This window comes from Geospiza fortis, unplaced genomic scaffold (genome assembly GCF_000277835.1).
Source record: "Geospiza fortis unplaced genomic scaffold, GeoFor_1.0 scaffold37, whole genome shotgun sequence".
Taxonomy (NCBI): domain Eukaryota; kingdom Metazoa; phylum Chordata; class Aves; order Passeriformes; family Thraupidae; genus Geospiza; species Geospiza fortis.
In genome coordinates, this window is record NW_005054449.1 from 195,385 (window position 1) to 207,009 (window position 11,625).

The 11,625-nt window shown below is 43.4% G+C and overlaps 1 protein-coding gene across 1 annotated transcript in view; it reads left to right on the forward strand.

The window, feature by feature from the left end:
• The first annotated feature begins 5,697 nt into the window (after positions 1-5,697).
• The window catches only part of CBL (Cbl proto-oncogene), a 30,106-nt gene continuing 24,178 nt past the window's right edge, over positions 5,698-11,625 (forward strand). The window contains exons 1-2 of the mRNA XM_005427659.3: positions 5,698-5,739; positions 5,959-6,206. Of these exons, the coding sequence (XP_005427716.1) occupies positions 5,698-5,739; positions 5,959-6,206 (290 nt within the window). The remainder of the gene's footprint in view (positions 5,740-5,958; positions 6,207-11,625) is intronic.

Genomic DNA, 11,625 nt, shown 5'->3' on the forward strand with positions numbered 1-11,625 from the left:
GGTGGCACAGGGCTGGCCTGGGAGGTTCGGGGCTCTGGGGCCAGGGGGGATCTGGGATGAACCAGGAATTATGGAGTTGGCTGGGCTGGGAGAGAGGGGTCAGGGGCTCCCGGGGGATATCTGGGGGCTCAGGGGTGCGTGGGCACAGAATGGGGCGCAGAGCTGCGGGGGAAGGATGTGGTGAGCGTGGAGTGACAGGACAGGGGGGAATGGCTTGGCACTGGTGGAAGGCAGGCTTAGGGGGGATATTGGGAATTAGGAATTGTGCCCTGGCAGGGTGGGCAGGCCTGGCACAGGGTGCCCAGAGCAGCTGTGGATGTGCCCAAGGCCAGGCTGGACAGGGCTGGGAACACCCTGGGGTAGTGGAAGGTGTCCCTGCCAGGGACATGATGGCCTTTAAGGTCCTTCCAACCCCAGCCATCCTGTGATTCCATGTGGAACCTGGTGGAGAGGTGAGCCATGGAGGAGAGGCCAGAGGCAGCCCCAGAATGGGATGTCAGATGGGAAGGCATGAAGGGAGATCAGCAGCTCTGCAAAGAACAAGGGGCAGGAAGAGGGGGCAGTTTGGAATGGAGGATTTGGAACTGCCTGAGAGGATCTGAGATGCTTCTCCAGTGGTCACAGCCCTAAGGCTGCCAGAGCTCAGCAGCTGGGCACGGGGTGGGATTGTTGGGGTGTCCTGTGCAAGGCCAGGAGTTGCTCTGGATGATCCTCGTGGGTCCCTTCCAAGGCAGGATATTCTGTGATATCTGTATTAATCATGTACATGTATAGATAATTCCAGTCCTGTAGGTGCTGGGGTGGGCACTGGAGGTGCTGGGAATGGGATGGGGCTGGTGGGGAGCTGCAGGTGGTGACAGCAGCAGGACAAGGGAGAAGTTCAGGATTTGCTCCTTGGAAGCAAATAGAGCCTGGTGTGTGGGTAGTGGAGGGTGAAGCTTTGTGGCAGGCCAGGCTGTTCCTTTTGGAATGAACAGGAATGTGTTGCTGCACTCAGGACAAAACCTTTTCCTTAAAACTGAGACGAAACTGTAAAAGCCTGAATAAACCCTTGTGCAATCAGTACGTGTAGTTAGAGAAAGATAAAGTATCAAGTGATGTTTAACAAGAAAAACTTGTGGCGTGGGAGCCGGAAAGGCCTTCTTCCAGCCCCACACCTTTAGGAGGGGCTCTCTGGGGTCATTAAGACTCTCCACTCCTCCTCCTCCTCCTTTTCAAATGCCAGGAAATGGCTCTTGCCGGGGGCAGGCCACCAGACCTTTTGGCCTGTTGGTGTGATGGGATATTTGATTTACTGGCCTGGCTAGGTGTGCTGGTCAGCCCAGGGTTTCCAGAAATGCTGGGGGGTTGTCAGGGAATGATGAAGCGAGTGAAAGCAGGCACACAGAAATAGGCACAAAATAAAAATCGAACATTTTTTTGTGGAATTTTCATTGATAATTACTCTTCAGCCCTGAAATCAAGGCTAGGCTTGGCATGCTGCAGTCTGAAATGTGCAGTGCAGTTTGTGACACTGAGTTCAGGGCCCTACAAGTGGTGTAGAGTAAGAGCATCACCCAAGTTGCCCCCAGGCCTTGGGGACTGTCACCTGGCCACCTCCTTCCCCTCTGGAAGCAGAGCAGGCAGGGATTTTGGGCATCCCTCATCCAATTGCCCCTCAGGCTTGTGCATTTCCCTTCTCTTTCCCCTGCATTGTTTATCCATGCAGTGTCTGAACCTCCTGCAGTAAGTGCTAAAAGCAGGCAGAGCAAATGACTTCTTTAAAGGAGTATTAAATTCTGTTCCTGCCAAGAAATCACTCTGTGTTGGCTGGCTCAACAAAAGGCAGGGTTTATAGTTGTGCCTTGCTGTGCCTGTGATGAGCTTTGATCACCTACAGAGACTGGGGCAGAGGAAAAAACCCTTTTGAGAGGTGCCATTGGCTCTGTTACACACTCTGAGGGCCAAGCACAAGTGATGGTGTAGGAAAGGCAGCTTGGGCGTGGAAACAGGACCCTAAATAAGTGTAACCTGTAAGAATGCACATTTTCACCTATAGAATGTGTAGATATAGATGGCAACTTGTGTTTGAGCTCATAACCCGCTCTGCTCAAAGGAAAAGACTAGCCTGAAAAAAAAGCTGGTTATTGTGGCATTTTAAAATGCAGCAGGATTTTAAAATTTGGGGGGAAATGTCACAGTTTTAGGTCTTTGTAGCAGGTTGGGTGTGTTCCCTCTCCACTGACAGAAAAGCCAGGGCTGCTGCTGTATTTGTCACAAGTTACATCAACCTCTTTTGACTCCAGGTTTACTCATAGGCAGCATCCAGAAGCTCTCAGGCTTGAAGTCTTGTTCAGTCTGATTTGTACAAAAGGAGAGATCTGGCTCTGAAAAGCCTTTCAGATTTCAGTTAGATTTCAGCTGTACTTATGCACACTCAAAGAAAAACATCTGAATTAAAATCTCTTTAGTGGTGTAGCAAAAACCCAGAGAAGCTCACGGTGAGAAGTGCTAAATGAATGGAAGGTGTTGAGAATGGATTAGATTTCTGGGCCAGGAACATGAAATTCCAGGTGCAGATAAAAAACCTGCTTGTGTGCATGTTTAATAGATGATGTTTCTGCCTCTCAGAGCTGCGTGCTGTGTCTGTGTGGGTACACTACACTCACGACCTCATTTGTTAGTCTGCATAATTAGCTGCTGTTGTCAAAGCATTTGTGCATCTCTGCTTTGGGATGTGACTGATGAATTTCCTATGCAAGTTGATTCTTGTCCAAATATTTTCCCTGTCATGCTCTCCATAAGCTGCCTGACATATTTATGTCTTTCAGATTCTTTCATTTGAAGCCCTAATTTTTTGTCAGTGCCATTCCTCCCACAGCTACACGTGGTCACCCAGAGCATGGACATAAAATAGCCCTTCCCATCCCTGTTGGATGTTCCCCTTCAGCTGAACGAGGTGATATTTATGCATTTCTCTGCAGAACAGAGATGAAATGCAGCCCCCTGGAGTTCACTGCTGTGGGTGGTATTTGAGGAATAGGTGGGTTAGTCATGAGCAGCTTGGGATGGAGCAGAGTGGAATAAATGTGGGAAGGCACGGAGGAGGAAGAGGAGCTTTGAGATAAAGCTTCCCTAAAGGGTTTCCTGATACCATTCAGTTCCTAGAACTGATAGAGAGAAGTGCCACTGCAGGTCACCTTCACTGTGAGGAGAAGAAAGGCCAAACACAAATCGAGCAAGAGATAAGAGATGTTTGAGTAGGTTTTGTTTTGCTGTTGGCTTACACTGGAATGAGGAGTGATCTCAGTGCAGTTAGCTGTTCAGCTGCTAAAGGAAGGAAAAAATGAGTTTTCACAACTGCCCAGGGAGGGAAAATCTTACCTGGGAGTAGCCCCTGGATGCTTGTCAGGCCTGGGACTCTTAAATCCAGAATTAGCCAAGCCAAGCTGCAGATTGTTGAGGGGAATGATTCAATTCCAGGCCTCAAAGATGTAGATGAGATTATTTTTCCTAGAATGAGTACATAACAGATTCTTTCCTCAAAACTCAGTTGGGGAAATTTATTTTCGACTTGCATTTGGAAAATGGAAATGGATGAAGTCAATTTACAGGTTCTTCACATGCCTACCTCTCTTCATGCTGAGCTTTATTGGGGTGTCTGAAAACCCAAAAATATCTCCCTAAATGGTTTGTTCCTCAGAGAACACAACATGAGCCAGGCAAACTTTTGGATGATAATTTAAAACCCTGAATTGCTTCTGTTCGTTGCCATCACACCTAAACAAAAAAAAAAAATTTTCTGCTTTTTGCTCAATTTCCTTCCACGTTGCTGGTCCCTGTGGATGGCTGCTGAGGGGCAGCTGTTCCCAGGGCTGGGAACATTCCTTTGGATGTTGTCATGATGCTGCAAGTGCACACGTAGAGAAACAAGGAAAATGCCGCTGCTTTTGTTGCTGCTGTGTTGTAAAAACCCCAAATTTGCTCAGGAGGCAGCAGTTCTTAGTTATGCAGTTTTGTTTAACTGCTCATCTTAGCTAATTTTGGTCTGCTTGGTAAATAAAGAAGCTGATTTGATAATAAAATGCCAGCACTTTTGACCTTTCTGTTAACTGTTTGAGGTATCTACTTCTTGGGAAGCATTTTACAGGGGCTCTGAGAATGAGCAGTTTGCAGAACTCTCTGCTGCTGTGGGGGAATATTTAATTGATATCAAACTCTGAAATGCAGCAGGTCTGCTGCTCCCATAGCTGGGTATTTTCAAAGTCTAGCAGCCAAATTGTTCTCTATTTCCAGCAGGCTGAGGGAAGTGCAGGCTCTGCTTGCTTCATGTGGCTTCTTCCTCTGAGCTGCCTGTGTTTGTTAACGTTTTAAACCCACTGTATAATAAACAATTTCTGCTGAAAAGCTTTTGCTGCCCGGAGCACAGCTCAGCTGGGTCTGAGGAGCAGATTTAGAACCTATTCACGCTCACAGTGAAACTATTTTTTTTTTTCAGGGGACAAATGTGTTGACTCAATTTGTTGATATGGTTCAGTGTACAATGTTCACAGGCTCCAAAGAAGCAGCAGTTGAGGCATCAGCATCAATTGACTAAATCAGCTGTCTGGCCATCCATCTCTTTATCTTAAGGCCTTGGCAGCCTCCTCAAAATGGAGGGAAAGTTTTAGTAGTTTGTTTTTCCCATGTATTCTTGCAGAGGCTTTTTTAGGTGTGGTTTTTTGTTTTTTTTTTTTGCCAGCAGTCTGATTTTTCTGGTTGGAGTTTTGATACACTGTGTGCTGAAATTGAACCTTTCTCAGGTCGGCTCTTGGTACAGGCACTGCTGTAAGTCAGATAGAATCGGAGGTGTCGCTTCACAAGGTTGCTTTTTGCACATACCCTAAATGGCAAAGTGAAATGCTGAAGCAGTGTTTCAGAAGGAATGACTCTGTTTACCATCTACATTTAAAGGAAGTAGGTATTTAAGCCTGCACTGTAGGGAACTGCTCAATTCCTCTTGAAGGTTTCACAAGGTTTTGTGGAAATGAGATGCTGCAAAAGGATATTAAACTGTTCTTTTGCTTTTTCTTATCTACTTCACTTAAGTTTTGCATTCTGCACTGTTTGATATCTGTAATTCCCTCAGTGTCATGAGTTTAGACCTCATTTATATGCTGGATGTTAAGCAACCAGATAATATTCATTATAGGGAAGAACTTTAGGAAAGTGTCTCTACATTTTGTGCTCAGGTTTGCTGGAAATCACAAAATATAGAAAGGTTAGACTGCTGCTTCTTACCTTGTAAACTTGATCCAAAACTGACCTCACAACTCGAACTCCAGCCCTTTCTAGAACTGAAAGTTTACTACTTATTTTTTTTCAAATGGCTGCTTTGCCATCAACTCTCCCTTTAATTCTCTGAGTTTAGATAATGGAAACATTTGGCTATGGCGGATGGTGAAGTGGCTTCCTTTCCCCTCCCCTGTCACATAAATTTATTATCATGAGTTCCATCAGTCCACATGCACTTCAGCCCAGAAATTACATTCTTTTATGGTGGCTGGGCTCAGTATCTGGAGAAAAGGAGGCTCAGGGGAGACCTGATCACTGTAAAACTCCCTGAAAGTTCTGGTGAGCTGGGGGTTGGGCTCTGCTCCCAGGACAAGAGGAAAGGACCTCAAGCTGCACCAGGGAAGGTTGGGGTGGGACATCAGGAGGAATTTCTCCATGGAAAGGATGGTCAGGCTTTGGAAGGGGCTGCTCAGGAAGGTGGTGGAGGTATCCAAGGAATGCTCTGGTCTGATTGGTGAGGTGGGGACCAGGTTGGACTCAGTCTCAGAGGTTTTTTTCCAGCCTCAGTGATTCTGGGATTCTGTGATTCCATCTGGACTTGCCCAGCAAATGGGATTTGTTACAACAAACGTGTGAGTCGTGTTTGACCCCTGATCGCGCTCCTCTCCTGGAGTTTTCACAGAGCTGCTTTCTGCATTCCCACAGGTGGTACGTCTGTGCCAAAACCCCAAGCTGGCCCTGAAGAACAGCCCTCCCTACATCCTGGACCTGCTGCCTGACACCTACCAGCACCTGCGCACCATCCTGTCCCGCTACGAGGGCAAGATGGAGACCCTGGGCGAGAACGAGTACTTCAGGGTCTTCATGGAGAACCTGATGAAAAAAACCAAGCAGACCATCAGCCTCTTCAAGGAGGGGAAGGAAAGGATGTACGAGGAGAACTCCCAGCCTAGGTAATGGAGAGAAATGGGTTCAGGTGTTTATTGGAGGAATTAAATGCGTTGGAAGCTTTGTGTTTAAGGTAGATCTGTTGTCAGCTCGTCTTTCATTTTGTACAAAGGCATAGCTGAGGTCAAGGGGCATCTTCAAGGTGAACAGCACTTAAAAAAGGCGTAGGTGGAGGTAGAAACTGAATATAAGGAACTCTTGAACAAAATAGTATGAATTTAGTGTACCTGAGAAGGTGTTTCCTCATCCAGCTTTAAGAAAAGGAAAGACAAAATGAATGAAGAGTAGAGTAAAGCTCTGGGAAAGATCAATCTTACACATTTGTGCAGAGATATACGAGGCATACATTTGTAACACTAAACTCATTTCAGGTTTTTGGAGTAGATGTTGAATTAAAAAAAAAAAAAAGGTGGAAAAAATGTGAAAACCACCCAGTGGCTGAACATAATTGCCCTGGGAGAATGTGGTTAATGGCCTGGCAACAGCTTGGAATTACTGGAGGGGGGAAAAGTGTTGGCACATGTTTCTGGTTTAATATTGAACTCTGTGTAGCATATTCCACGATATTGAGCTCCAACCAAAGGCTGTGACAGTGGCTCCAGAAGGCATTGCTGATGCTGCTTGGATTGCTACTGCCTGTGTTGAGGAATGGTTTAAAAAATGGAAGTTTCTTTCTGGAGTGCTGTTAACCGTGTGTGTATTGTGACCTGTCATAAATCTGGAGCATCTGATGGGTAAATGGTGTCTGTGTCAGTCATGAATCCAAAATCCCACCTCCAGTGCCTTGGTTTCTCAGAGAGGAGCAAAGGGAAGTAATTCCAGGGGGTTAATCATCCTAGTTGGTTTATAATCCAACTAATTGACTAGAGGGAGCAGGGGCAATCCAGATTGATAGATGGGAATGTCAGGACTGCAGCAGAGGCTGCTGTTCTCACAGCAGGCACAGGAGTCCTGGGGGAATTGCTAATTGTCCCATTTATGAATAAACAGCTTTAGCAGGGAAGGAACTGTGGGGAGACTCGTGTTAAACACAAACATTAAAACAGCATCACATCCTGGCCACTCTCATGGCATCTTCCTCTGCTTCTGCACAGCCCAGGAAGCAGCAGTGACTGGTTCTAAAGAGGTAACACCAGAGAGCCTTTTCATTCTGCTGGTGCTGAGCTTGGGAACATTCCCAATTCTTTAATTTGTCACAAAAAAGGACAAGAGTAGAGCAGCCAGTGTCTGTGATTTGTGTACCAGTTCAAGAGATACCTACACAAAGAATGAGGGTTTTGGTTTTGAGGATTCTGTTAAATGCTGCACTGGCAGTGCCAGATTCCATGGTTGTGGGAGCTCTTGGAACCCAATACTTCAGTGCTATTTGTTAATTAAATTAAATGAATTTCTGCTATAAATGCAGAAATTTATATCTATACCTATAGATATAAAATATGTATACTATAAATGCAGAAATTTATATCTATACTTATAAAATATGTATGCTAATCTAAAGTGAAGAAACTGAAATTTTCTCACCTTGCTAGGAGCTGAAGAAAATTAATAGTATTTTAGTAAGGATTAATACATTCAAAATTAATAATAATTTCTTAATACATTAATAAATTCAAATACTCCAAGTGTGGAAGAAGCTTTCTGGAAGGTGGTCAGCAGTCTGTAATGCAAACAAATAGAACCTGAATCTGATATTCACTGGGAATGTACTCATGGCAGTGGGTATATGTGTGTGTATATATATGTGTATGTATGTATATAAATATATAAATATATATATTTATATATTTCAAATCTAGTTTGCTCTTGATCTCATGCAGGTTTGTGGCCATTAGTCTGCAGTGTTTTGAGAAAGGACTTTTAAAGTTTAATAGATGTGTTGTTTTGACTTTTTGGACTTTTTTGTCCCTGTTGTTCTTGAAGCTTTTTTCCTCCTCTCTTCCAGATTTCGCATTCATTTTGCTTCCTGTTGTGTATGATCTTATTTTCTCCCTCACATGGCTCCTGGGGTAGAGCAAAAGGCACAATTTTGACATTTGCATGAACAGTGTGAAGGTGTAGTTTGCTCCTCCAGCCCAGTCATGAAAAATGACTGAAGTAGGTTCAGAACTGCCCTGGTCACTTGAGCATCACCCTTCTATTCCTGTTGTTTCCAACTCGCTCTTTGTGTACTTCCCCTCAGACATTTGGGAGGTCTCTGTAGCTCTGTGGTTTTGGTGTACAGTGGCTCAGACTATAAATATATAAATTAACCATGGTTGTACCTCTCCTGCCTTAAACTCATGCTGTGATTTTTGTGAGGAGAGCTCACTTGTTTTGTTGGGAGAGCTTTCGAGATGCTATTTAAATTCTGCTTTAGCTCACTTCCATGTCTGTTTAAAAATTCATGCTGCTGAGGGTGCTTTTAAAGCTCTGCGTGCATTTCCTGACTGATAGGTAGGAGCAGTAACTTCTGGCTACTGTTTAAAATTGAATTTTAGCGAGTAGATCAAATGCAACTTGGTCACTTTGGGGGTTTTTATTAGAGATACTCTGTTGCTCCTCTGAGTTTTGATAGCTAAAAGTAACATCTGCAGGCTTGGAAACAAGTAGTGTTTCTAGTTAATAATTTTGGATATTTTGTTGTATGCTTGTAATAAGTTAAAGGCAAAAAAATGCAATGATTCGTTGGTTATGTGCAGTAATTAGGAATTCTGAAGTCTGAGCCCATTTCCAGAGGTGCTGCTTCCTTTTATTTATAGATCCAGGGGTAAATATGCGACTTCTCTATTGGGAACTTCTGGAGTTTCCTTTTGAACAACAACAAAAGGATGAAATAAACATATTTTTCCCTGCAATGTGATGGTTGCATTGCTTGACAGTGCCATTCTTACTCTGAACATGCTGAACCTGCCTCAGGTCTCGATTTCAGTTTCATTTAGAGGCTTGGTGGTTTTGCTGGACTATTTTTTTTTTCCTGTTTCCATTGCAGGAAGCTTTTACTTCTCAGCCCTCTTGCTTGCACAGAGGAGCTGCAATTTGTCAGCTTTCCACACTACATAAATTACTTCTTGCAGCAGTGGTTTTGCAGTTGTGTAAATAGATTATACTTGACATGGCAGGAGTGAAAAATAGCTTGTTGGTCAGGAGACAGGTAGAGGAATTGTCTGTTCCTTGGGAAAGGATTAATTAGGCTGAAGAGTCCATTTTTCACCAAAGAATCAAATTTACTAATTATGTTAAACCAGTGTATAAGGAGGGAACATTCAGAGAGGTTATTTGCTAAATAAAATCAGAGCACTGCAAATGTTTCCACATTAGAACACAGCTATGGAAGCTGCAGGGTGAGTGAGGAGAAATAATTTTTCAGGATGTGGACTGGATGTTTAAGGAGTGGCACAAGATATTTTTCTAGTTCAGCTGCAGGAAACAAATTATTAACAAAGCCAGTTTAAAAATAAATATATCTGTGCAGAAAATGGGGTTAAGCAGGGAATACAATAAACTTTTTCCATAGAGCATGGAGGCGAAAAAAAGCTTTGGGAAGCTGATCCATGTTTAATTGTTCTTCTGACAAGAGCTTAGGGGATGCTGGCTCAGCAGGATTTCATATTCTTCTCCAGCTCCAATGTTAAGACTCACTAATTTACACAGGAAAAAGCTACCAGTGTTTAATGTCTCCTGGAAATGACCATGCATATCTCTGAAGGGGAAGGAAGTGCATGAAGAATGACTTGGAGAAAAAAGAAATAAAGAAAAAGGTTGGAATTTAAAGAGGAAAAAGTTGGAAAACATTTGTGTTAAACCCTGCAGCAGAAAACCCTCTGGGAGGAGGGGGGCTGGTGCTCCAATCTCATCTCTGAGACCTCTTGCACACATTCCTGCCCAGGGAAAACGAGACAGTGCAAAATGTGGAACTCAAAATGGTGTGTGTGAGTCCTCTTTCTGTCACTTCCTTCTAATACAGCGGCACTTTTTTTTTTTTTTTTTTAAACAAAACCCACTAGTGTGAAGTCTACATCTGCATTTAAATTAGAGCATCTTAAAGAAAAGAACAGGCTCCAAAGCTGCCCACAAGAAAGGTTTCCTTGCCAGGCTCCAGCATATGAACACTAACTAACTGCTTATTACCCAAGAAGAAATTCATTATCATGCAAATGTTGTTGGAGGGGAGGAATGTGAATTATTTCTTTCTAATTTGGTTTTAAATTGCAGTTTAGGTGATAGTTTTGGAACTTAAGTAACACTTAGCATAATTGGCTTAAGCTTGCATTCATTCTAGTTTTCTTTCTGTCTAAAATTGGACCAACCGTCTTGAAAATCAATTTGTGGACAAATGCAAGATTTCAGATGGTTGCATAATAAGGAAGGAAGATTTTCATTCTTCTTTCCTCTCAGAGCCTATAAAACTGTGGAGTTTTATGGGAGGCTGTGGACTCGCTGTTGTGGGTGGAATTACAAGCATTGGTTCATTTGTAGTAATTATCATTGGAAATGTGATGGATTTCTCCATGCTGGCAAAAATCTGCTGCTGCTGCTACTTGGCAACTGTACCGTGTCTCTTGGGCGCTTGGCTGGGGTGTTGAGGGCTGGGATGCCACATTTGGGATTTCTGGGCTTGGATTTTAGCCCATCTCACCCCCTGCCATGGGTTGGACACCTCCCTCTGTCCCAGGTTGTTCTTTGGGCATTCCCAGGGATGGCAGCTGTGCCAGGGCCTGCCCACCCTAAAATAAAGAATATTTTTCCTTAGAATAAAGATATTGTTAATATCTATTCTGAACCTGCCCCAGCTCCTTGTCAATCCCACTTGGTATCCACTTTTGAGGGGGTGAAGATGAATCATGAATTATGGGATGTTCCTTGATTTGGAGTCAGGGATTTTGTGCTCTGTTTTTCTCTTTAACTCCTGCAAATAGCCTCTGAAATGCAGATTTTTATTCCAGTGCACAGAGGACAAAATTAGGTATAATGAGAAGTGTCCTGAGCAGTACATTTGTTGTGTAATCCCCTGAATCTGGTAAAATAAATGAGTCTGTTACCTAAGTGAGAGTTTTATCCTTTACCTTGTCAGCCCTCTGAATATGTGTTGAGCTTTTTAATACCATTAATAATACCAAATGTATTCCGCTCTTTAAAGCATAATCTCTAAAATTTAAATTTTAGAAGTGGATTTTTAACTTCTTAACAGTGAAAAAAAAAGTAACACCAACATTTGTGCCAAAAATAATAATTCCAGATCCTTTAAAGGTCAGTGGGTTTGGTGCTTGTGGTCAGCAGAGTGCCCTGATGTCCTTTCTGCTTCCCATCAGTCACAGCCATTTGCATACTGATGGGAATATATAATGGTTTGGGGTGGTTTATGTGTTTTGTGTTACCTTTTGAAGCGATGGGCAGGCTCTGCTCACAGAACTCAAGATGTTAAAATATATTTATATGATTTTAAAA